At 35.3% G+C, this 27,328-nt stretch overlaps 1 protein-coding gene across 6 annotated transcripts in view; it reads right to left on the bottom strand.

Moving 5' to 3' along the window:
* The window catches only part of PTBP2 (polypyrimidine tract binding protein 2), a 52,229-nt gene that overhangs the window by 7,261 nt on the left and 17,640 nt on the right, over positions 1–27,328 (bottom strand). For 3 of the 6 annotated variants that reach the window (XM_009884755.1, XM_009884758.1, XM_009884756.1), the window contains exons 3-7: positions 19,686–19,858; positions 19,100–19,243; positions 15,253–15,417; positions 15,066–15,176; positions 5,802–5,997 (exon numbers count right to left, since the gene is read on the bottom strand). In XM_009884755.1, the coding sequence (XP_009883057.1) occupies positions 5,802–5,997; positions 15,066–15,176; positions 15,253–15,417; positions 19,100–19,243; positions 19,686–19,858 (789 nt within the window). Of the gene's footprint in view, positions 1–5,801; positions 5,998–15,065; positions 15,177–15,252; positions 15,418–19,099; positions 19,244–19,685; positions 19,860–27,328 lie in introns of those variants that run through there. The other 3 variants (XM_009884759.1, XM_009884760.1, XM_009884761.1) reach the window with 1 other exon arrangement.

Raw genomic sequence — 27,328 nt, 5'->3', positions numbered from 1 at the left:
CACATTTATTTATATTCAGCTACTGTAGAGGTTGTATAGACAGAAATGTGAACACAAAGGTGTGACAGATGTCCATCTGAAGGGAAACAACTTACTTTATACTAGGTCAACAGCAATCATTTTGGTATTAGTAAAAGCCGAGATACTTGAGCATTTCAAATCTTCTAGTGTGTCTATGCACTTCTGCCTAACCTTAGAAGCTTTAAGCTAGTTCAGCATTTTCAGGAATAAAGGAATCTAAAGATGACTAGTGAAGTTTTATGGCTTTTTCCATAGTTGGGCAGAACAGAGTTGAGTAATTCATACTTTAAAAGGCAAAATTCTTCATAGCATCATACTCTCTACAGGACATTCTTTGGTCCCACTGAAGAAGTTACAAACAAAGATTAATTCAACACCATTCATACAAAAATATTTTAAATTATTATAATTTGAAATAGATTAATCTAAGAAGAATCTTAAAAAGGGGCATTAGTGGAAAGTGCTAATAAAGAAAGCAACTGATGACAGAAAGGAAGAGCTGAGGGTGCCTTAACCACAACAACATATTTCCAGATGTAACATTCAACTAATATCTAAATTGGAGTTGAAGCACTATTAAGTATTAGTATTTGCAACTATAAGTAGTTCTTATTTAAAATCTTTTGTTTGTTGCGGTTCAGTATAATACAGTTGCTGTTTATTCAAACGTTTTTTTCTTAAGATCTCCTGTAACTTTTTCTGGCTGGGGGAGAGAGAATGTGTATGTCTTTTCATATGTGAGGTGAAAAAAAAGAAAAAAAAAAAATCAACCATCTGCTTCTGATAATTCATTTGAAACCAACCCATTCTGTCCATTAGTGATTTTCTCTTTCTTTCAAAAGATAACAAGACTCATTGAAAATATGTCCAATTTGCAGTCTCAAAGATTTCTGACACCTTAGTTTCATCACAGCTGAGGATGTAGTAGACGAATGAGTAATGATGCATGCAGGCTAGGATCATCTATTTGATTGATATGTTTCCAACCGATTACATAGCACACACAGACCTCCTTTCCTGGAAAGGTCAGACAAATTAAAAACCCAAAGAAAACATAGTTCTTGCTCTTTAGGTCTCCACTGCACTCTGATTTGCCATTCTGATTTAAGCAAGTAAAAAAATTGTAATACATAAAAATAAGAACAACTTGTATTATGATCACTGGCTATCACGCAACATGTTGGTTAAGATTTGGAGACTTACCTTAAACTATTTAGAAATGTTAGCTACTTTGTCAACATGATCGACTGTATCAGAAAGCTTTGTCAATAGCTTTATTTCAGCTTCCAACAATTACAGACAACAGGTTTTTCCTTTTTCCGGACATTAATAAAAACATACAAGTATGATACACCATTTTTCTTAGCCTTTTTAGGTCTTTCTCCTCAATAAAGTTTAAGCACAGCATGTCTATTTATTCCCCCTGAGTGTATCTTTTTGCATGACTTCTGAAATGCAAATTACTAATGCTATTTTAATAAGAGGCAAATTGTAGGTACATTAAAAATATATGATAAACTTATGTGTGAAAACCATAGGCAGTAGGAGTAGTCATCTTAATGCAGGGATGCATAGCTGTGACTGAGAACTGGATTTAGTTCCTAGTCCTGTTATGAACCTTTTTTGTGGCTTTATGTCAAGTAATCACCATCTTGTACTTGTTACTGGCCTGCTTCTTATACTTAGCCTGAATGGCTTTGGGGGAGATAGATTTTTTAAAAAAAATCTCTGCGTAACAGCTTATGAAGCTGTAAGTGTTACTACACTACATCGTAAAGTTAAATTTGCTGAAGAGGAGGGTTAATGCCATCCAGAAGGAAACTGAGATATGTAATGGTTTAGTATTAATGCGGATTTAAACACCAAAACTAACAAGACTCACATCTTCTCACTAAAACTTAACTCACAAAATTACGCTAAACCTAAACTTCACTTCTGACATATGAATTACAGTATACTGTTAAAAAAAACCCAAAAAACCAACAACAAAAAGGCACCCAAGTTCTACAACTATCCAGCATATAACAGGATAACATAAGCAAAAGTCAGAACTGAGTCCTTACCACGTTTTCTGTTAGTGATCTCATTACATACACATAAGGGAAGAACTACAGCAAAAATTAACACAAATGCCACAGGTTCAACTTATGGTATTCTTTCTGAGCATGCGAAAGAACCTGAAGAGCATCACACTAAGCTCAAAATGGAGCTCTACTCTTTCATGGAGAAACATGCCCTTTGGGAACCATCTGTGAACAGGGCATGGCAGACGCTCTGACTGAGTACACTCTGAAGTTATCTTTACCGACATTACAGAAATAAAAATTCTAAAGCAAATGAAAGAAAATATTAAGATAAAAAAAGAAGCAGGAGGAAGGTTGCTGCTACCATTCTACCATATTTCGCACATTATAGCTTGCCAACCTCCATCTTGTAACTCTAAACTTTTGTGTTCTCACCCTTCTCCTTTTGACTATCTGAATAAAAACACAGCTATAAATTGCATGTACAAGGGTCCATTTAGGCTTTTCATTTTTTTCTATCCTTTGTCCTTTCTTATTTATGTCACTTGTATTTTGTGCCTTTTTGCACAGTAAGCAGCCCGGAATGAGAACCCTGTTCTTCCATATTCAAACAAGCATCATTCCCATTTTGACAAATATCCAAATGGCTAAGGCACCAACAGTACTACGGAGCCTTTTTGTAAAGTTTTTCAGCTGTAGAGCTCAAATTCTGTAAAAACAAACAAACAAACAAAAAAGGCATCTAGAAAAAAAACCCAAAACTAAACCAACAACAACAAAAGAGATATCACTGTATAATCATCCCCATTTGACAGATGATGCAATTACAATATACAAAGCTCACCCAACTGGCCATGAGCAGATTTAGAAAATGTATCCAGCTCCCTAAGTCTCTTTCAATACAATGAATGCTTTTACAGAGGAAAAAAAACAACCACGATCTATAATCTCCACTACTCATCAAAATAAATGTGACTGACTTCCCTGATGCTCTGAAAGTGTTTCACAGATGCAATGAAAGTTACTCATGTTGTGCACCTTTTATTTTCCTGCTGCTTGGAAAAACAGTGCATTTAAAGAGGTCTATCCAGAGAATGGGAATTAAAATACTTAATTAGCTAATGAGACTTATCTTCATAACTTTACTAGCAAAAGTCTTTAATACACACAAAACAATGAGTCTGATGAAAACCTAAAGGTTAGAAAACTTATGTAATTTTGTAGACAAAAATTACAAAAGCATCTAAGTGACTTTCAAGCCTAAAGCACTAGAATTAAGTCCGCTAAAGCCACTTGGATAACAAGTAGTTACTATACTTGTAACAGGTATAGTAACTCCAATTATTAAACGTATCCAAACTGATGCAATGATCCAAGCATCCTCAGAGCGTGATTCCACTATGCCAAGCAAATTGAACCTGTTAATTTGACGCATACCATAAGCATTATATACAAAGAAAAATGTTAGTAAGCCTGAGATTAGAAATCAACCTCTCAGGAGTCAGGAAAACATCAGAATTAGTTACATACATAATGCTGCATTTGGCACTGTTTTATAAATCATGAATCTTTAACTCTCTTCTCTCCTAAATCCCTGCCTTACAACACCTAATATGATGGGTCTCATCTTAATAAGCAGCCTCTTTACTTTGTTTTTGTCTCCTTACTACTTATACTGCAGCCCCATTTCTACGTTCTAGTCATACTGTGCTGACAAAAGAATTACTAACTGCCTCAAGGGCATTTCTACAGCACTCATCTGTATGGTGTCAAACTTCTCCACAAGCACTCATCAATCTTCCCTACCAATCCACGAAATGAGAGATTTCAATTTTTAAATGATGGGATGTTAAAAGAGGGGAAAAAAAGAAAATAAACTTTAGCTATGGGTTCTTCAGAGATTTTATATCCTTATGGTATTTTTTTAATTTAAAAAAAATTCTGCTGTAGTTACAAGTGATACACCATTTTTCCAAGTCATACTGGAGGATCTGAAGTCAAGCACTCCAAAATTTGTGGGAGATGGGCATGTGTGTAATTTACAACTAGACAGGAAATGTATCCTTCAAGTAATCTGACTGTGGAAAAGGGCAGATATAGCACAGCATTCAGTAGCCTTAACTACAACATTCACCCTTTTTCTGGGCTCATATAATTCACTAAGTGCCTTCTAACTTCTGTAACACACAGAGAGCAGAGGCCCCTCTTTACTACATTAACTCTGACTTACTCCAAGCTGGAGCATCCAGTACAAAAAACAAGGCATGAAATCTATGTTGTTCCTAAGTTCTCTTCAGGAGAAAATGGATGAAAAAAAATAAGAAAAAAGACTAAGTGGGAAGGACAATGATCACAACATAATAAATCAGATTTATAGAAGGCATGAGATTATGCCTGAGTACTATTAAATTTTGAAGAGTGAAAGCTGGTTTTGCTTGACAGAAGTAGGAGTGAAACTTATGCAATGAATTGTGATAAATTAAAAAAACAAATTACAAATTTCTCCCAAAGCACGCAGAACATGCTGAATTAATTATTTTACAAATAGTCAGAAGACAGATTTATCTGTATCTTTCTCAAAGCATTTCCCCTACTTCTGATGAACTTGAAAGTTGAGATTATATTAGAACTCATGTACCACAGCAGTAGTAGTACAACTACAGATTTTCTTCCTGTTATTTACAGAAACCACAGACTAGTACCTTTGTTTTTTTTAAGCAAAGAGCATAATCTTCCCTCATTGAAGGAAAAGAACAAAATGTTACTTTCGTAATCTGATATTACTGATATATATCTGATATATGTCGAGGTCAACAGCCAGCTGAATATGAAGAATATGAAGAACTAGAGAAGTAATTGTTACTCAGCACTGGTGAGGTCACACCTCAAATACTGTGTTCAGTTTTGGGCCCCTCACTACAGGAGGGACATCGAGGTACTGGAGAGTGTTCAGAGAAGGGCAATGAAGCTGGTGAAAGGTCTGGAGAACAAGTCTTAATGAGGAGCAGCTGAGGGAATCGGGATTGTTTAGCCTGGAGAAAAGGAGGCTGAGGGGAGACCTTATTGCTCTCCACAACTACCTGAAAAGAGGTTGTAGTGAGGTGGGAGTCAAACTCTTCTCCCAACTAACAGGCGAAAGGACAAGAAGAAGTGGCCTCAAGTTGCATCAGGGGAGGGTTAGATTGGATATTAGGAAAAATTTCTTCACAGAAAGGGTTGTTAAGCATTGGAACAGGCTGGCCAGGGGAGGGGGTGAGTCACCATCCCTGGAGGGATTTAAAACACATGTAGACGTACTGTTGAGGGATGTAGTTTAGTGGTAACTTGGCAGTGCTAGGTTAACGGTTGGACTTGATCTGAAAGGTCTCTTCCAACCAAAACAATTCTATGATTCTACAAATAAGCATTAGCATCAATGAAACACGCAAATCATGTTAAGTCTCCATTAAAAATTTGGGTGGGAGGGTGGACAGTAGCAGCCTACAGAACATATGAAAGAGGGAAGGGCAGATTTGGGAATGAAAGTAGAATTAACTTGACTTTTCCTTAACACTTTGTGCATTTCTCATTTTGTCATGCATCATCTCATTCATTTATGCAGGACTTCTGAAGACAATATTCTGATCACAACATACACTGAAGCCTGAATGTGCCATTGGACACTACTGCAATTTATGATCTTTAATTGATAGAAGAATTAATAATAATTTTAATCAAGTGACTTTGCAATACAAAAGAACAATGTCAGAATCATACCTAGAAGAGAGGTCTCCTTTGCAAATGCTGCAGCAATAGCTGGATCCAGCGCTGGCTGTCCATCACCAGACGGAAGATCCGGACGAGTGTAGTCCCTGCTTTTATCGTTGTTGTACTTGACATTCAAATTCACCAATTTGGAAAAATCAATCCGCAGAGTACAGCAAGCATTATAAATATTTTGACCATCTAAGGCCTGGAAAAGGGAGTCAATTTATTTAAAAAATACACAATACAGGTTGGTTGCACACTTTAAAAAAAAACAAACAAACAAAAAACAAAACCAAAACTACAAGGTCAGCATACAGATATTTATCTATCTCACTACCTAACTGAAAACCAATTAAGATTACAATGCATTAACCTCTCTTAACATGATTCCAGGAAGCTCAATGTTTACTTCTCTTACCTAGAAACTGCTTATGCACCAAAGTGTACAGCTTTAATTCAGACATAACGCCAAATAAATCTCTCAAAGGAAAGAAAAAAACCACCAAAATAAAACAAAAATCACACAATTACTTTTACACGGAAAGCTGACCTGAGGAAAAAAAGTTTAAAAAAACCGTAGACTTAAATACCATGTTAGATAGTTATCTGTTAAAGCAGATTATTTACACTGCTCCTGCACTTTTGCCTTCTCCCCTTCAAGGCAGTAAGTGCCAAAATTGAAAAAAAGCAACTTTATCTGCTAACTTCATGTTACAAACACTTTTTAAAAAAATGTTATTTTCACAATTAATTGATACTTCTGAAAGGGTGCCTATTAACAGTAAAATTCACATGAACTCTTAACATGACATCACTTAGAACTCTATGAAAAGTCTCTAAAAATGTCTAATTAAACATCTTCGTCTATATGTTTCATCCATCTTCATTATATACCAGGCAAACAGATATACCTGCATTTTATTCCATTTATATTTTGGGCATACCATCCTTTCGCTTGAAGCACTAACAGCTAAATATGAGAGATTAAAAAAATGGAAACTTTTGTAACTGTTTTATATTCTTAAGAAATGTTAGGAAATGAAGACACAGCTCATCTTAAAAATTAATCTATTGAATCACATCATTATTTTAAATATAAAACTACATACTATAGACGTGTGGTGGAAAACACAAATAAACCGCACTTTCAAATACAGCTCTTTTGTTTCTCTTGATTAATGCTGGACTGAAATGTACCAGTTCTAAACCTGAGCTAGCTCTTGCACAGCTAGCTTGGTTACCTCTGCAACACACTTCCCAACACATTCAAGTTCTGGTAGGACTTGTTATTCTGAGCCAAGCACTGCACAAACCTGGTGTGCCTGCTGGATATGGAAGCAACAGAGCTTATTTCCATACAGTGATGCATCTGGAAACAGAACATCCTGCAGACACCCCCCGGTAGGTCTGGGCCAGTAAGGCTGTCCCTTCCTACAAAATGTATTACCACAGCTGGCATCTCCAGGGCTCGTGAAATAACGTAGAAGAATTACGACTATCAGCAGTCAATGTACAAGAGTAAGTCAGTATTATTAGAACTTCCAAGTAATGGGAAAATAAAATAATTTTTGAAAAGTATAGAAACCTGACAATCTAGACATTGTCTCAACAAAGACTTAGCAATTAAAGAGAGACTCCTGTACACAAAACTCAGCTTAAACAATGCTTTATACAATATTGGCAAAGTCAAATCTACTGTCCTGACTCACAGATTACAATCTGAGGATCAATTCTGTATTGTTAGAGTCGTGGTGGCCATTACCATTACAGAATTTGCTAGTTGGTTTTTTTGTTTGTTTGGTTTGGTTTTGGGTTGTTTTGTGGTTTTTTGTTTGTTTGAGGGTTTTTTTGTTGTTTTTTTTTTTTAATACACAGTGGTAATGCAGAATCCAAAACTTCGAATCTTGGTATTTGGGAAAAGAATCTCACTCAAACAATTAAATCTAAAAAAGTATACACTGAGAATCAGTCATCAGTTTTAGAATACTTCTTACCTTCTAAAAATCCACTAACATATGGATTAAAGGTAGGTCCAGTTTATGCAGCCAGAATTTATTCATTGTGAAAGACAATACCATTGCCATTAAGGAAATACCCATTCACATAATGATGAAAACTAGGTATGAATGAGACCAAAAGGCAATATCCTTTAGCTTTGTCCAAATCACAGGACCATGACACAAAGCTCTACATCTCTAAAACACGATCAAGCTTCATATTATACCTCTGTGTGGAGTCTGCAGACACACTGATTTATGGCTGGCAGAAGGCTGTTAATGAAAATCTTTTAGTTTTAAAAAGCAGAAACCCAAAATATATCCGTAATTGTAGTTTCCAGAGCAGTCAATGTTTAAAGGGAGCCATGTAACTAAAACTTATACCAGAAGAGCAAAAACTCCTCTTTCTGACAAATTCAGAGACCAAAAGTACATACAAAAGAACAGTCCACAAGAAAAATCCCTTGCAGTTGGGACTCAGACAGTCTGAAAGAACATTTTTTTTTATCGGAAGAAGACGCACTCTTAATAAGTACTATAGTCACACTCTGGTAAAGGCTCCTTGCAACAGAGCAAAACCAAAAAAAACCTCACCCCACCCACCTCTACCAGCGCCATCATACACCTCTACCAACAACGCAAGAAAGATTAACAGGAACTAGGTTTTTTTCAAGATTAACTGTTCACATGTAAAGTCACAACTGGGAACATGTGTGTCCTGAGCTCCTTCTTATACAGCAATAAAAGAATGTGCAAAAAAAACCTTTGAGCCTTGTTCTGCTCAAACAGACATCCTGAAAAAAAATGAGAAGACAGTAGCCATACTGTTAGTGAAATGTACATACAGACATCACCTCAAAGGACTCTAGTTCTTTGAGCATTTATCTATACATACATTCACATGTAACATGGTACCACACCACACACATGCCAAATCAAGGAGATCAAGTACCATGGGACCCTTCTACAAAATGTGAGTATCATTCTTCATCTTGCCTCTGCCAGCAAACCCATTGCTTAAGACTCAACAACAGAAGTTTCAAAATTTACGTCATCATGCCATACTAAGAATGTAAAGATACTGAACCATCTGCAGGGCCCTGACTTCCCTCCCTCCACCTTGCTATTGAAAATTACCCTCCTCTTGGACTTTGCCAAGGGGGAAAACGATTCTGATGAGTGGCTCACCTCCTGCCAACTGCTTGTCAGGAGCCCAATTCCTGAAAACACATGTTGTGGTATTTAGGACCACAAAAGACGGCCAGCAGAACACAGAGAAGACCAATAGAAAACAGTGGTAAAAGAACAAGCAAAAATTCCTTTCTCTATTGAGACTGACACATAACCCAAGGAGAGAGACACATGCCTGAACTAACACAATGACCTCAACTGCACAGTGTACTCCTCTGCATTATCTCAGCTTCACAGTGCAAACGCACTCTTTTCCGTACAAGTTTCTCAATGGCCATTAAGATTGTTTTGGGAAGGGGAAAAAACAACCAAGAAAACCCCATACCAAACAAAAAAAGACGACTCCTAATAATTAACTATGCTGCACAGTTCTACATCAGCTACAGCAGTTAAGAAAGGGAGCAAACCAGAAATAAGGAAAATCACAACCCCCAACATTAGTGAAAGTTCCAAAATAGTGGAGTTGGCTGGAAAGAATCTAGAATTCCTAGTCAGCTACTACGGTAGAAACATTCAAAATATTTAGAAAGGGTTTTAAGAACCAGGGTTATATTCACAAAGAATCCAAAATCTGCTTGTGTCTCAAGGTAGCACCTTTCACTGAAGACAAGAATAAGCAAGCAAGGTCTAACACAGAAAATAGCAGAAATAGCCTGGGAAGTTGTAAGGATCCATAATAGAGAGCTATGACTGTCTGTCACAGACAGCAAAAAATGACCATACAGGGAATATCAACAAAATGGAGGTCTGCACCACAAAACACAATACTCTCCCATTTCTTAAAAATAATGTCAAACCACCATCTCTTTTTTTCTCAAAGTAACCAGGAGGACGAAGAGATGACAACTGCTGACTGAGAAAAGATCCCACAGATTAAGAGGTGAGACAAGAGGCTGTTCCAATGGAAAAAAAAAACACCAAAACAAAACCAAACAATAGAAAGATTAAAAAAAAAAGAGCTCAATAAACAGCATTTTCTCCTTCTGCTGATGTAATCAACCACACGTAACCTCTTCTGCAGGACAGCACGAATTTCTATCTATCATGACACATGGATCTCTCATTGCCCAACGTGATTGTCAACGTTGAGACAAGTGATGACAGCAGCAAAGGTGATCTCAGATGTCAAAAGTATGCTGCAAAGTTGCGAAATGTTGTAACATCCTGAATGACTGATAACAGCTCTCTGATGCAGCTTCATGCAGACACAGATCTATCAGTAGGCTCCAAAGCAGAGGAAGAACATTCCTAGAATCTTCTCTCAAGCTTTCCTGACTTGAAAGAAGGGCTTTCTGAAGTAACGGATAGAATTCACTGCTTTTCTTTTTATTTTCAGGGTTCAAAATGCCTGAAAATCCTTGTGAAAGAAGATTCCCTTGAAAAATGCTCTATTCATAGGAATTATACTTTGATGAGCTTCTCCTAACGCCTGTACAGACCACGAATCTATGGAATGAAACGCCCCTACAGGAGACAGTCAAGGTAGCCCTCAAAATCAGGATGAGATATGCCACTTGCAATATTCTTCAACTAATTCACATACAGTATCTAGAAGACAGACACAGTTTGGGAGACAGATCATGTTTTGATATTCTCATTTCCCAGGTCAGAAAGAGAGCCCAGAGATCTATCTAGCAGATATTTCTGGAGACACATGGCTTCAAGACACAACAAATAGTGTACCTGCCCCTCTCTTAGTCAAGCACTGTAGGCACCCAAGATGATGATCCAAGACAGTAAACAAATCTCTTGCTAGGATAAGCATAACTTGAAAGCATTTACCAAGGTCTGATAAAGAAAAAAATCAAACTCGAGTGGAGGGGCAACACAACAAAACCCTTGCTTCTCTCCAAACTCATGAGAGAAAAAGAGAAATTTAGTTGCTACTCTTTCTCTTCCCAAAGCACACGAAGTAGGAAAAACTAGAAATATGGTATTTTTTTTTTGAAGTGCTGTGTAACAGTTTAAGGTTTTACAAAGAAGTAATCCTTACAAAACATACTCCAGTTCAAATAAGCACCTCAAAGTATCTGAAGGTGATATGGTAGATATTTCTTGGGAGAGGTGTGTCCCGAGTGCATCCTACAGATACACATTTAAATGAAATCAATTTATTTTGAGAAAAGAGCCTTGGATATGAGAAGTTTCTATGGCTAAAATGTGTATGTAAAACATGTTCCCTTATCCAAAAATAAGATTTTTGGGTTTTTTTATGTGCCGTTCCTTGACTGAAGGACCAGTTATGTATCTTACTCTGTTCTACAAAATGTGAAAATTCAGGACACAAACACTGTAGCTGTACTTCCTGGGCTTTCTGATACAATGGATACAATCCAGCACTCTTTTGTTTACCTGAACACTACTTATCATTTCCAAGCACAAATTCAAGATGCCCGAAAGCCCTTAATGCAATAATCACGGATAATTGCCCCGAACTAAATATCTTATCTGGAGATGTTCTTGCTTTCCATTCTGGCATCGACTACATGAAGTTCCTATTACAGATTTTAGGGCAATGTAGCCTAGCAGAGATCTTCTGCAAACTGCTACCAGTGCAGAGCCACCCTAAAGCTGTCATTCAAAACAAAGGGAAAGAAGACATCTTGAATGTAGAGTGAAACCTCAATAGAATCTCTGTAGAGTATTCTGAATCACCCACAGGCCAAGTAAGGACCAACTGGCCAACTATAACAGAAATTCTCGATCAGACTTGTGGTATTTTTAACCCATGTTGGATCAAGATGACTGTCGTGCTCTACGTATGAGTCTCAGTTAATCCTCCATAGACGAGGCATTAGTAACTGTTAATATCCAAGATTCGGCAAGAGTACTTTTGGTGCATTTACACAAAGACAACACTTTGGATTAGCCAGCTGTTCAGACAGAAACACTGGCACTCCAATCTTTTTACAGTATACCAGATTACTGGTATTCAAATATTTCAGTTTGCTGCTTATGCTGAGGGTACTGATGATTTACTACAAGAACGAGCTAATTTTGATGCTCAGAATATCTCCTTATGCATACAGACATCTCCAAGACATCACCTTCTATTTCGTTAGTATGGTAGTAGTTCACTGAGCTCTACTGTTGCACATTCTCAGTATTTTCTCCAACCCATGGCTAGACTGCTGCATTGCACAGAACCCGAAGTTTGCTGTCTTCGCCTTTACTTGCTGGTGTAACGAACTATAATGATCCAATCCAAGGGTGGTCATGAAACATGAATCAGTGTAGCCATAGTCTACTTCTATAGGAAAAGAGTTTCTCACAAAGCAAGTGGAGTAGAAATGCAATTTAGTTGCTCGTTCAAATAGCAAAAGTGGTCCCACAGGGCTAGCAGCTTCATATTGTACATTCTTGTCAGTGTCACTATTTTCTCAGAACCTTCAAATGAATAGCATCTCTCCTTGGTACTTACATCACTTGAGTTTTTCAAATTGCTCTTTAACTTCCTTAATAAGTCTTCAATTTCTATTAAGGCCACATTCTGATTTCCTGTGAAGAGTGCCAGTGGAAAATTAAATTTCCCCATTATCTTCTATAGTAACAACTGATGGAAAACAAATTGAAAATTTCTTTACTCTTTTACCATGCTTTTAATTTTGAACTCCATGCAACTTAAGTGTAGCCACCACATCCTCTTGCTTCTACTGTATTTCCAGTCGTATTTAAACTGGAGGGTTTTTTTCCTATCATCTGTTTCCTTCCTTTAAGTATTTTTGTTTTGGTGGCACTTCATGTTTTACCACAGTAGCTCAACCATAAGAACTGTACTTATTTTACTCTATTCAGCTTGGGAGAGTAGTGGGGAAATCTAAGCTTCCTTCAAATTTAGCATTCTTCAATACTTGCAGTTGGTATTACTCTTAGCATTTTATCTATTTATGTATCAATTGGTTAAAATACTAAACTATAAACCTACAATTGTTTCAACTTGTCACTAAGATAGGCTCCGAGATCACTCTGACAATGACTGTACATGCAGGAGTCACTGTTATTCAATGAAGTTTAGTCATTCACACATGAGCTACCACTACTGAGCAGCTACCCTAATCAAAACATGCAAAACTGGAGAAACAAATACATGCTTCTTTTTTTTAAATTATGACCAATACAGTATCCCACGAGCTAGTATAAGTTTGTCAGAAGTCAACAACAGCAAGAGATTCTCAGATTCCTTTCATACTTTTACATACCTCCTCCTTTTGTTATTTTGTCACTTCTTTATAATATATTCCTAGAATTACACTGACAATTTTCAGATCACTACAGATCATGTCACAGACGCCATCTTCCCATTAAATCTTCTGATAATATACGTAAGACTCAAAAAATGAAGTCAAAAGATTTTTCACTTGATGTCATATTTTGCTTCAAAAAATGCACTTTAAAATCAACGTTAACATCTATTATTGAAAAATAACTTTCCAAACACGAATCAAGACTGAATTATAACATTCTGCAACAAACACATTAGCATCCAACTGTTTATCAAATATTTCAAATATGAATCTAAATTACTACAGTCAATTTCTGCAGCAATTATGGGTTAAAGATCTAGTTTCTGTATTACCATTTTAAACCTACTTAAAATCTGAAAGGTGCATCCCATGCAAGCAAATTTTTACATAATACAGCAGCATATTTGCATCCCCCTCCACTCTGCGATACTATCCATTATTTGATATTATTCATGTCTGGAAATGATATCCCTAATTTAAATTGTACTCCAAATCTACAAATACTTCCAGACTTTTTCAGGAGCAGATTATCTTAAAGTAGATCATCATAACTCAAGTTGCAAATCTTGTCTTTAGCTAACTTTATTTTTCTTAATAGCACGAAAACTTACACTCTGCTTTTTGAAAACATCTCATTTTTTGTGATTCCCTGTCTTGACCACCTCACTCTCTTTTAATCAATACCCAGTACTTCATTTGGTGATGAGGATAAAAATGGCCATCCTCTACCATTTAATGAAGGTCTTTATTTCAATATAGTCATCATTCTTTACAAAGGAAAACTAAGCCTATTTTTTTTTTTTATTTCCTCTATTAAGAGATATTCATTGCCAACTTAGTCTGAGGTGTGAGCTTTTCAGTTTTTCCTGAAGTTCTCAAGTATTCTGTCATCTATGGGCAATAAGCACTTTCTATGCTGCCAAGCAACACTTAACCAGCACATCAATTTTAATCAGCCTTCCACAACCCCAGACTGCACGTGAAGGTTTGAAAATACAAATTCATTCCATTTATCTCTTAGAAAATAATAATAATAAAAAATCTAGCCTTGCCCTTTGGTTCAACTTTCCAATTGCCACAGATGTGAACATATCCCATTAAATTAATTCAAAACATCTGGTCTAGATGACATGCTGTAGATCTTTGTCATAATTTATCCATAGGCTCTCCCCTGCTATAATGAATAAAACCAGTTACCTGTTCTTGCCTCTCCTACCCAGGATAGGAGAGTTTCCTATAAAACAAAAGTAAGATCCTGCTCTCATCTGTCACTGCTGCAAAGCTTCTTCACTGTCTAGTCCCATGAGTAAGATTTCCCTCTCTCTTCTGGGCATTTATGGTTATAATAAAGTCTGGATTTTAATTTTTTTTTCAGATACTAGAATTAAATACTTTCACAAACCTACATCCCATCCAAAAGTCACATCTTTCTTTTGATGCTTAGAAAATATCTACCAACCATAATCCCATGGGCTTATTAAATTTGCTGCTTACAGTGAATTCATTATGCATCAACATTACATCCTACATTTTACTTCTGGTTGACATTTCCACTATTGCAGTCTTGCATATTATTTCATCTCTGTGCAGTCCTATTAAAATACTTGTTCATAATTACAGATGTATACAATTCTTTAGACATAGTATCCTTAGACATAGTATCCTCAAACACTGATTTTATGCAATATAACATTATATAATTCCCAGTTATTTTTTTATCTCAAAAAATTCACACAAGTGGAATATGACACATTATTATGGTCAGTACTCTGTTATGGTAACATTTTACAAATGATTAGAGTACAGGAAAGTCTCCAGCCTTAAAAGAGAACTATACTTACTAGTTTTGCCTGCTGTGCGTTTACTGGATCGCCATACTGCAGTAAAGCTTGAAACTGGTTATTCTTTGTGAATGTGATTATCTTCAATACAGCACCAAATTTAGAGAATATCTGCAAAAAATGTTGTAAAATTTTACACACAAGCTCTTCCTAATCATAGCTCAAGCTAAAATGAAATTTGGCTTACCTGATGAAGAACATCCAGGGTTACCGGATAGTACATATTATCAATAATTATTCTAAGTACTGGACTCTGAGCTGGAGTCACTGCACTCTCACTAACAGTGGTCCCACTAATGGGAGCATTTGTTGCCTGCACAGCCGTCACTGCCTGAAGAACTGCTTGGACCAGCTTAAAAAAAAAAAAAAAAAAAAAAAGAGAGGGAGAGACAAGACATTTTTTAATATTTCATTACCATAGCTAGAAATGAATTAGCAATATTAATATAGTTAACTTCAGAAACATAAAATTGTTCACTTATTTAAAACTCAGAGCTACAGACATAAGACAATGGAAGTGCAATGCAGTCCGACTCTGTGAGAAGAGACAATAAAAATGAAAACATCAATTAATTCTTATGTCACAGTAAGGAGGGGCTTCAAATGGCACCAATATCAATCTTCCTAGTAGCAAGCTTATTGTTCTACTAGTAAGGATAAAGAAAGTGAGGATTTTGTAGGTTTCAAGACTTTAGACCTTTTCCTTTCCTTTAAAGAAGGAAAAAAAAAACCCACCAACACCCACGATCAAACAAACCCAAGCCTACAGAAAACAGTAGTATTTATCCTATTTTTCAACAGATTGTACAACAGTTAACATTTCACTGCCATTTTATCTATGTAGAAGGCTCTGATAGGAAAGGATAATGCTAAATGAACACTTTCAAACTTCTCCTTTTTAACACAATGAAATAATACACAAGACTGGTAAGTGTCAGAAAGTAGTATCCACAGAAAGGTAAACAAACTGGTATCTGTCATCCACCCTCTTTCAGAAGAAAAACAAAATCCTCTTCATGTGTGGGGATTTTTTGGTTTTTACACACAAGCAGGGTTTTAGAAATTCAAAAGTAACCACGTGATGACATCACAAGAACACACATCTATGTAACTACTTCCACTGCCAAAACTGACAGTATCAGAAAGATTAGATGTCTTTTTCTGAGAAAGAAAAAGTGCAGAAAAAAGGGTTTCCATTTAATACTTTCATTACAGTAGCCTTATGAAGCAAAATGATACAAAACAGGGAGACAAGTGAGCATGCCAGGTAAAAATAATAATCACCATATTAATGCATACTGCATATTTTAAAGGTATTGGAACTACTACACAATTTCATGTCTTACAACTTACATGATACTCCTCATACTGAAACGAATCAATGAGTAAGGAAAGTGGGGGGAAAAAAAAAAAAAAGACCTGGTGAAGACCAGTTGGGAAAACAGAATTTACCTCTATGTTTAACATTAATTACTGTAACTCTGTAAAAACATCTGATAACAATGCGTTCTTTTTTTCCTTAATGTATGAAATACACAACTTTCAAGCTGCCCACGTATTTCGCTGAGTTGCATAATTACTTCTTTCTGCTTCTGTAAGCACAGAAGCAGCACGTATCAATTAAAACTCACTCCTTCATGTCACTGGAAAAGTTTAGCCCAACCCAAAAGTTAGCCCAAAACCAAAACTTGTGAAGTTAATTTTAACATATAACCCTTGTTAGCACTATCCATCTATGCTTATGTATCATATTTCATTCCACTAAATTTAATATGAATACATGAATACAAACATTTGCAAAAAAGGAAAAAAAAAAAAATCTATAAAACTGTCATGACCGTATTTTGTCAACCAAGTTCAAAATAACATTTAGTATCCATATATACAATGCCACTTTTGAAGACATTTGAGTAGTACGTAAAGCTTTTTTCTTATTTTTGCAAAATTGAAATTCAAGAGATCAACTACACCATTCAGAAAGTGTAACATTTACTTATTTCTAAATGTTGCAATGTCTGCGCAGAAAGACTAAACCCATGCATTTATGATAGGCTGATGATTAAAGAGAATTACAGTTACAGAGGTCATTCTGTTGTCTATTCTTCTGAGTCTAGATACTGTATGAACCAAAGTAAGAGATGTTTGTTTTAAATCTGAGCTTAAATGCTCCTCTCACAGGGTTTTGATGTCTCACAGGAAAAGGATTTTCACAGAATTATAAAGCTGAGATGAAAACTTAAATGGTCCCTTTTGAATCCGTTTCTTCAGAGCCAATTCATTTTGAGCACATAACTAAAAATAATCTTGGAAGCTACTATTATTGAGAAATTCAGAATAAAACAGCTTAATGGAACTTTTCCTACTTTCTTTATTTCTAAAGCCTTGGCTGTTTAAAGTACTCCTTGGTTAAATATTTTTTTTTTTCCTATCTTCTTTATAACAAATGTACTTGCACCTTTCTCCAATTTTTTATACTACCTCTCCAGTCACATGTACTAACATCCTGACTTCTTCATATCTTCCTGTGTGAGCATCCAGAAAAAAACAATTTCAAAATGAATTTGGCTGGATGAGAAAACTTTCAAATACAGATTAAATTTTGGAGTATCAATAAAAAAAAAGCAGACTACAAGCAATATCTGCACCACCTTTATTTTTCCTTACAGAAAGAAGTATATCCAAACATCCTGTGTTTTACAGAATGTATCGTAAGACAGTAGTTACTGAAAACTTACTGCCAAGTACCTATTTACATTATTTAGTTCTAAATTAAAGAACTAGAGACCCGAAAGACAATGGATATGTTAAAATTAAATATTAATGCGTATGGTGGCACAAAAACTGCTGAAAAGTCAGCACATCCTATATGTTGAAAAGGTGGACATGTGAAATACAAAACCAGTATCGCCACAGAAGCCAGAGGACAATATAAGAGAAAGCTTCTTAAGGGAGTACGTCCATACGTGTGTGCATCCTTTATTCTCTTTTTTTTCAAAAGTAAATGAAGGTATTTATTTTTCCTTACTGCTGACATTTGGCTGGAGGGAGAGAAGGTAGGGAGAAGGCAGGTAATCTCAATTTTTAAAAAGTATCTTTAGCTGACTAACTATCAAAACATTCTAAGGAACTAGAATGTTTAGAAAGATCAAGAGGAAAATGAACACTACACTTTATCTGAACCAAGACACCTTTCAACAAATTACCCTGAAAATGTTTTTAAAGGTAACAGCTCTAATTTTACTATTTGCATACCTTACCTAAGACAGGACACAAATAACACAAACGGTTACTTACACTTACTTACACTGCCTTTTGTAACATCATGTACAAATCTAACCTTAAGATAATCATCTGACTTGTAAGTTGATGTTTCTTTCTCTCCCCCACCCCTGCAACTCGTATGAAGTAGTCACCACGTTACTTCTGCTAATCTTCCTGTTCTACTAAGAACATACATGTACATCTACATGTATTGTGAAATAAGTTCTGCAAAGGCAAGAGCGAATCATTTTTTTGTTCTTACGTATATTTGTCTCTACAGTGATCATTAAGGTATTGTCCTCCAAGAACAGCAGATCACATAGCACTCGTAACCCTAGCTTACCAGAGCCATCATTCAAAGCACTGAAACGTAGGCATTGGCATTAGTCATTATCACTAGGGAAATTCAAATTGGCACTAGAATTTCAAGTGTCAGAATTAGAAAGTTAATTTTTTCATCCTACAGTCTCTAAACTAAAATGAACACTTGTTTTATGAAAAAACTTAAAAGTCAGAAGACACTTCAGAATCTCTCTTTTTTTTTTTTTTTTACATTAAGGAAACATTCAGAAAATTCATTGGAATGGAAAGGTCACACAGAAAACAAATCCCCTTCAATGTCACACAATGGAATGATCATAGATAAGACTACTGCAGTGTTAGAATATGGACAAAACCAAACGATTTAAACATACGTCACATGAGCCAATAATACATGCCATGCCTCATTTTCTCCTGTCTGCATTTGTAATACCACATAACAGTAAATATACCTGGTTAAGTGTGTTATCAGTCTTCAGCTCTTTATGATTGGAATACTGGATATAGATAGGTTGGTTACGAAGATGAGGTGTCACAGCAGAGTAGTAATTAACCATAGTGATAGCTGCTTCCTCTGTAGCAAGTTCCAAGAACGCCTGTAATTAAACAGTTAATTTTCAATATTTACTAGCAGATAATCTTCATATTAGCAGCATATGAAAACACTTAGAGGTTATAAAAAACACTTAAAGTATTTGATAACACATTTTAACAAAATATCAGTCTTCAGAAAATGTCATTCTCTACATACCAACTTTATTTGCTAAGCTACTTCATCTCCAAAAATTCATCTGTGAAGATGCACGACTAAATATTTAGCTTACAGCTAACTTTTTGCTTTACATAGCTGCCAACCATCCCCTGTTCCCCAAAAAAGTTTACTAAAAGACAATGTAAGTTCATAAAAAGCTTAAAGGAAAAAAGGCTTTTTTTTTTTTTTTAATACTTACTGTTATATGCGTTATTTCAATAGCATTTTAACAGGATATTTCTAAATTAGACAGTAAACATACTAAAAAATGGAAAGCAGCAAATTACCTGATTTTTCCCTTTCAGCATCAGGATGTTGGTTACCTTACCAAAAGGTAAACCTAAAGCAATAACTTCTGTTTCTGTCACTTCCCCAGGCAATTTCCTGATATGAAGAACACGAGAAGGAGCCCCATCCATTTTATCGTCACCTTTGAATTTCTTGTTGTCATTACCATTGGCTGAAAGACATATTCAGACTCTATTTGAAAAGTTACTGACATTATTTGTGCTTTACTAAAAAAAAGCTTCTAATTATGAGAAAAATTTTAAGTTAGATCTAAATAAAATTCAAGGATTCAGAACAAATTCTGAAGAGACAAATGTTACTTAGTTTCATAAAAGGTGGACCGTTCAAGACTAACTCAATAGCTCTCTGTGATAACTCATTTTCTAAAAAAGACAAAACCCACAGCAAATCCTTTTCATCTCGCTCTCAGTGAAGTATCTCATATAATACCATGTAAGAATATTAATTATGATTCAGAAGGGCTCACACAAGAACTCTGTAGTACATTAGAAAAAAACAATTACAGGTTACCCAGAATTTTTTTGAAAGGAGAAAAATTCTGGTGAACAGTTGCTAGAAGATTTCTTAAAGGAAAGTTTTAAGGATTGCTTGCACTAAGGAACCAGATACAAAAAGCAGAAAAGTATCAAAGCAAGACCGGAAGCATTATTAATACTGAGAGAAGGATCACACTGAAGAACGGGGATGACCCAGAGGACTGACATCACAAAAATCTGATGAAATCAACAACCTCAGAATTTAAGTACTAAGTACAAAAATGTCCATTATGAACTACGGGCTCATCCATAGAAAACAAAAAAACAACCAATAAAAATGATGCAGCCAATATGGATAGGAGGGAGAAAAAAAAAAAAAAAAAAAAAAAAAAAAAAAAGAAGAGCCAGACAAGATTTTCCTAGCAGAAGCAGGAAAGCATTAACATCATTATATAAAGCACCACAAAGATACTATTCAGAGTATTGTCCAGAATTCTTGTACAGAATTCCAGGAAAATTCCAGCTTTAGTTTCTTCTTCTTGAACAACACAGAGCTAGCCAGGTGGATGGAAGAAGTCTTGCTTTGGAAAGAAGGCCAGAAAAAAAATTAGTCAATTTTCTTAAAATCTGGTTAAAAGTTAACTTTGGTTAAAACGTAATACAACCAGTGCCTACAAGTATGTCAGTGGAGTGCACACCAGAAGGAGTCAGGAGCTAAAGAACACTGTCATAAGATATATGGATATTAATGAAATAATCAATGCTGGAAGTCAGAATGCATTTAGATAGCAAGTGTTCAGACTTCCTTTTTTCTGCTTCTGGCTATAAAACATGCAAGTCCCTTTGTGAGCTATTCAACCTCTGATTTCGTGTTAGAAGAGCAGTTCAATAGCTACCTGTATTTCCAAAAAACCTACAAATTGTGACTAGTAGAAAAATACTTGTAATTATTAGGGTTAAATTCATCAGCTGCGGGCTAATACCAAAGAGGATTAAAAAACAAAATTGTGAACAACACTACTTTTATTTACTCACTAAAAAAGTAGAAACAATAAAGGGGCAGGGGGGAAATCAATAAGAAGCATTTATGTATCCTCCAAAACCTGCTTCTTTGTAAGAAAGTTGATGGCTGTGATTTCCAGAGGGAAGAGAATAAAGAAGTCCTCAATTATTGCTCAGATGTAACTACAGAATATAATTCTGAATTTGTGCCAGGAAAATCATTTACACCTAATCCGATTCCCTGCATAAAAATACTGCATTCATTTATGACCAACCTGAGCACAGAAAGTTTTACTAAGAGTATGCCTAAATTATAACCAAGAATTCAAGTCCTTGTATCAGTTTGCTTAGACCAAGCCAACTTACTAAAGATCAAAAACACAGAATGAAATGGACTTACTGTTACAAGTCAAGAACATTCACACTCCAGATTTGGATTTGAAAAGTCAAACCAGGTATGACATTTAACTACCTTTTCAATGCTATTAGGAAAATTGGCAAACTTGTCTCTGACCAAACTTATGAACACACCTTTTACTTTTTCAAGGAGGTGGTCATTCTCCATACTTCCATTACAGGAACTGATGGAAAGAGGGATAAATCTAAATACCAGGAACTGTTTCTATCACTCCCTTTTATCTTTTTCTGACAGCTAAACCTCTTCATTCTGATTTGAATGTTATCTATCTTTAGGTTTAGCTAAATCTAAAATTCAAGATATTCCATTAGTTAAAAATAGCATGTCTCAGAGGCAGGTCACCCCTTAACTCCCCCTCCCCCCCCAAATACTTTTCATTGCAGAATACATTCTAGGCCTTTTCCAACTTACTATAGCAGACAAAACAGCAAAAACCTAACAACATCGGAACTGGCCAAAATTCAGCTAGCAGTATCTCCAACTGACGATGCTAGAAGGGGTCAAGTCCTCAAATCCATGCAATAGTATGTACTTTATTTTGGTCTGCTGCACAGATGGACAGACTTTGATGGAACACAGAAGAGTGAAATTTCAAAAATGCACACCAAACTAGGATCTGAAGTCCATCCTTAGTCTATACAAGGCTTTAACCTATATCATTTTGGTAAACATGGTGAGACTGGGCTTCCAGGTAGTCAAATTTCACCTGTTCAAAATTACACAATATAGCACTTTATCCTCAAAGTGACAGACAGTCGAAGTTTATTAAAAAGTACTTTTGTGTTTCACCTGAAATGCATTGCACAATAGTTTTCCCTTGTTCTCAACTTATATCTCTACCAAAAAACCCTAGAAGAAAATATTGTAAAGTGTGACAGGCTTAACAATGTATTTCAAACAACAATAAAAGAATTACAGTGGTACTGAAACTAGATTCCAATGCCTTTCATACTTAAGCTAACTAATTTTAATTCATTACAAGTTTCATAAAATGAAATATAAAACATAAATGAGAAATGAGAAAGTGAAAAGAAAGTTTTTAAACTAAAAGATTTTCTGAAACTCCTAAGAAACCAATGTTTTTATTACATCACCAGAAAAGTATATACCATGAATGCTCAGATTAGTACTTACAGAGTTGTTATGTCTTCTGTGGTTTTTCAACATAACTTTGACATATTAACTTTTACACAGCATAACGTCCAAGTATTTTTTATTTTTTTAAAGCTAAAGCTTGCATTTGGATTAGGCTTTAGGATTACCCAGTGTTACTAGTAAACAGTATCACTGGCCAGTACATAATCAGTCACATATATGCATTTGCAAAGAAATGGGCCTTTAATACTTTTCGTATTACCTGAATCAATTTTTTTTCCATCTATCAGCATTTCTATCTAATGTTTGGATTTTACAGTTTTTCCAACCTTTGCTGCAGTAGGTTTAATGAAAGAAATATTTTGTTGTACTCTATGTATATATATATATATATCTTTTCCTAAAGAGCAGTTAACAGCTTTAACTTAACTTGTGTATACAAGTCTCTCACACAATTTTATTTTTTAAACTTAAACATCTACTAAACTATTCTTTAAACATTTTTACTTACTGTAAAGAATAGCTACATTGACAAGTGCCTGTGCTAAAGCCTTTAAGAGAAAAAGTATATATAAAAATACACTAAAATAATATATACAAAAAGATACAGAATTATGCACTAAAGAATACATTGCAATAAGAAAAATGGGGGGACGGGACGGACGGACATAGGATGAGGGGACTGGCAAAAAGCATTCCCAATGCTGTGTAAGTGTCCAAAGAGCAAGCAAACATGACAAAAAATGTTTACTACTTACTGGCAGAAGTATACTTTGCACAATGAAAGCTGAGCTGGTAACATTCGTAACAAAGGAAGCCCACCTTCTCAAAGTTAAATTTACCCCAAAACATTTAACACTGCATTTTATGAAGACAGAGGAAATTAACACAACATTGATTATTTGTGGAACAAATAAAATTTAGCTTTTAGAACAATTATTAAGAAGTTTTGGCACTGTATGAAACCCTTCTCCCTAACTTTAGTCTCTTATTTGCCATTTTAAGTGGCACTTCTCAGCTGGAGACATATCACTAAACTGCACTTGGGAATAGAAAACCACAACACTTAGAACGTGGGAACACAACTTGTTCAGAGCCACTGAAAGGTGAATTCAACACCTTTGTTGTTAAAACAACAACTTTACTTTCTAACAAATTCTATCAGCATAACCAGTGTCTATAAAGGTTAAAAGGTAAGTCAAGAAGAGCAAGGTAATAAAAGAATAACATTATCTTGCTGTAGAAATGGTGTCTATGGAGACAAACAAGCAACTTGGAAGATCCTTCCCTATACAGTAAGAGAAAGACAAAATTGCAGAAAATTGGGGGAGGTGGCAAGGGGATGTCGGAGAGAGAAATCTCACAAGCCAACTAATAATTCCTGCTAAGGAACTGCTATTAAACTGAAAACTTATTGGCAAGTAGCATTTCATCAGGTAGTTTGGCTTTCACCAGATTTGAAAAGCCTTATCAATTCAAACCTCTTGCCACCAACACTTCAACAAATAAAAAGATGCACTGAAGAGCATAATGCTACAGTATCTACATTGGGGAAAAAAAAATTTAAAAAAAAAATCACTGTGAGAACGGCATGACTAAAACATAGTGTTAGCATTAGTTCATTTACTAATCAAGTTACAGCCTTAAATATATAGTTTAAAAATAAATAATAAAAAAAAAAAAAAAATCAGAATTCTAACTCTAAATACTCATTATATTCAATTCAGACTACCAAAAAAGCCCTGTTCTCTAACTGATGTAAGTCCTCATTGGCTGTCCACCAAGGAGAAGAAAAGAAAACAGTTTCCATGAGACATCAGTTGTCTATTCCTAAACAAAATCTAATCTCTACAAATGGCATTCAAAGCATTATTCTCCCATCTAAATAGGATACTCCAGTCTAAACATAATTGATACATGAGCCACATCCCCGTTACATCGAGTTCCTTCAATTTAGCATAAATCAAGTTGTTGAAATTAAATGCTTAAGAGTTGGCAAAGCCTATAAATGGCCATTATCTAAACAACTTGGGTCCCTGGCATTTTTCGTTAGAAACTCCCATTTTAATAAACACAGAAATAGAAACCCACATGTATGAGCAACAGAATGATGTTGCATATACATAAGGCATACTGGAAGTCCATGGTATTCAATGGTTCAAGCTATGAAGACTCAATGCTCCCAGTGGTTTTTGCAGAAAACCTTATCTTAAAGTTCAGCATAAGTCCTAGCGAACAGTGTATAACTTACTTCCTGATGATAACTACTTTTGAAAAAATATTTTAATAAGATTTCATCCTAGGGAGTTTTTGTCTGCAGACATTTTTTAATTTTTCGAGAAATACATAAATACGCCCTAAAGTGTTCTGAGGTCAAAAATACATAATTTACCCTGAAAATATATGAAGCCTTTATTTCAGATGTGTAATTTTCCTTCACAATAACCTTCTTTCATATTCACACAATCTCCTAATGTAGAAACGTAACTGTGGGCAAAGATTCTGCATACAATAAAAAGTTGCTTTCACCTATTATTTCCTGGAAAGATGGGGAAAAAATGGTAAAAATTCATCACAAGACGCTGACTATAAGTCCCTGCATATCTGCAGTACTAAAATAATTGATAAATAAACATCCTTTCTGTAGGAGTCAATCTCTGTTTCACAACTCTCAGTACACACCAACAACCAACTACAACAAAAACGTAAATACTTAGGCTTTCCTGAAACACTTATTTCATCCTCCAATACAATCAGTTTATACATTAAAGACAAGAAGCTTACTAACAGTATTATTCATTGTTGTTGCTAATGTATAAAGTACTTCTTGTTTCACTTTATCTAAATAAATAAAATTTAATGTTATCAACAGGTAGAACATAGGAGATATATCCACACAGGAAATATCTAACCAAGAGACAGGCAATGGAATTATGAAGATACCCAAGTTTACAATTCTGGATTATGACCAGACAAAGATTAAATATTGCAGTGGCTACTGAACACAATCGTCGGCATAAAACAAGCAGCTAAGGAACCGCAGACAACCACAAACTGGAAGAGTGTAACAGAGACTATTGTGGTTTCATTTCTGAGGTTCTTTCCTTAAATAGATATACCTGCATATAGATAGAACGTAGGAACATGAGACCTTAGGTCTGATCCAATGACAAACTTTTCCCCAAGTCCCAACAGGTTTCCAAAACAAGAAAAACAGGACCTTTGTTTTAATACACACATCTTCAAAAGTTCAAGCTAAAGATAAAATCTGGAATTTAAAATGTTAAGAGAAAGAACAAAAAAGGAGCTACTACACCCAAAAATAAGATACAAACACAAAGAATGTGAACTTCTCTGAAGTCTGCACTTGTTACCCTTAAAATTAAAGATTACACGTTCAGTGTTAATTATGGTTGGTTGGTTGGTGGGGTTTTTTGTTGTTGTTTTGGTGCTTGGAAGGGGGGAGTGTGTTATGCAAGATTTTGTACTTTGACGTCCTTTATACCCCCTTATCCTTGCCTTGCTAGGTCACCACTATATTGTGGAAGTCTTACCACTTGAACTAAAGCATTAGCCAGTAGCAATAGGTGGATTTTTACCATGGACATAGGTTATGTGCAAAGGAAAATCTTGATCAATCAATGATAAAACTATCTTACAGTACAAAGAATACTGCCTATCAGGAGTTTGAGCTTAAAAAAGTAAACATGGTCAAGCAATTAAAAAATTAACTACACAGTTTTTAACCAAGGACACGAACTGGCACATTTGCCCATAGGCTGCACCTCGTTTCAAAACCCGCTGAGCAAGTTTTCTAAGTAACCATGACTTACAATGAATTACAATACGATATAGTGGCTGTTCAGTGTTGTACAGTCTACAACTAATGCACTTTTGGCCCTTAAAATAGGTAAATACTATGGCTAGAGTGAAACACAACTGAAATGAATTACCATGGCACAATGATGCAGACAGAAGTTAACTAAATTAATAATAACACCCACCTTTTATTTCTCCCATCCTGAGGGTTTTTTTGAGGGAGTTGTTTGGGGTTTTTTTTCAAGTTTCTTAATTTACAAAAGATATATTATTCAGGCATCCAGAGCATTAAAATTTAGTTCATCCACATTCACATGCCCATGTGAATTTGTAGAAAAATGTAAATTATAGTCTATTATTAAATTATTATACTTTCCAATCACATGTGCTGTACTTCTTCAAATCTTTCCAATTACTATTAATTGTAATCAATTTGCAAACTTCAGAAGTAAATTACCTATGTTTAGGCATCACTAATGCTAACTAATAACCAATTTTACTTAATGTGCCATCAAAAACAGCACATCTATGTTTATTCCCCAAGTTAAATGCAGCACTTGAAATATTATTAGCTTGTATGCCTCCGTGCTAAGTGTTCTGTTAATACAATGAATTACCTACCAAAGTCATTGCTACCATTCCCTGCTAATGAAGTAAAAACAAGATCAAGATTAATAGCATCGTTTAAAGCTCCAGGAGTTTGGTGAGCTCAGTTGCAAAATTATTTTTGAAATGTTTTTACTGATTGAACTTAAACACACAAGTGTGAACAATGAAACTGCTTGCAGCTATATAAAAAACCTGCCAATTC

Source organism: Charadrius vociferus, unplaced genomic scaffold (genome assembly GCF_000708025.1).
Source record: "Charadrius vociferus isolate BGI_N301 unplaced genomic scaffold, ASM70802v2 scaffold163, whole genome shotgun sequence".
Classification (NCBI taxonomy): domain Eukaryota; kingdom Metazoa; phylum Chordata; class Aves; order Charadriiformes; family Charadriidae; genus Charadrius; species Charadrius vociferus.
The sequence above is the reverse complement of the archived record's forward strand: the minus strand, read 5'-3'. Positions and strand labels throughout refer to the sequence as shown.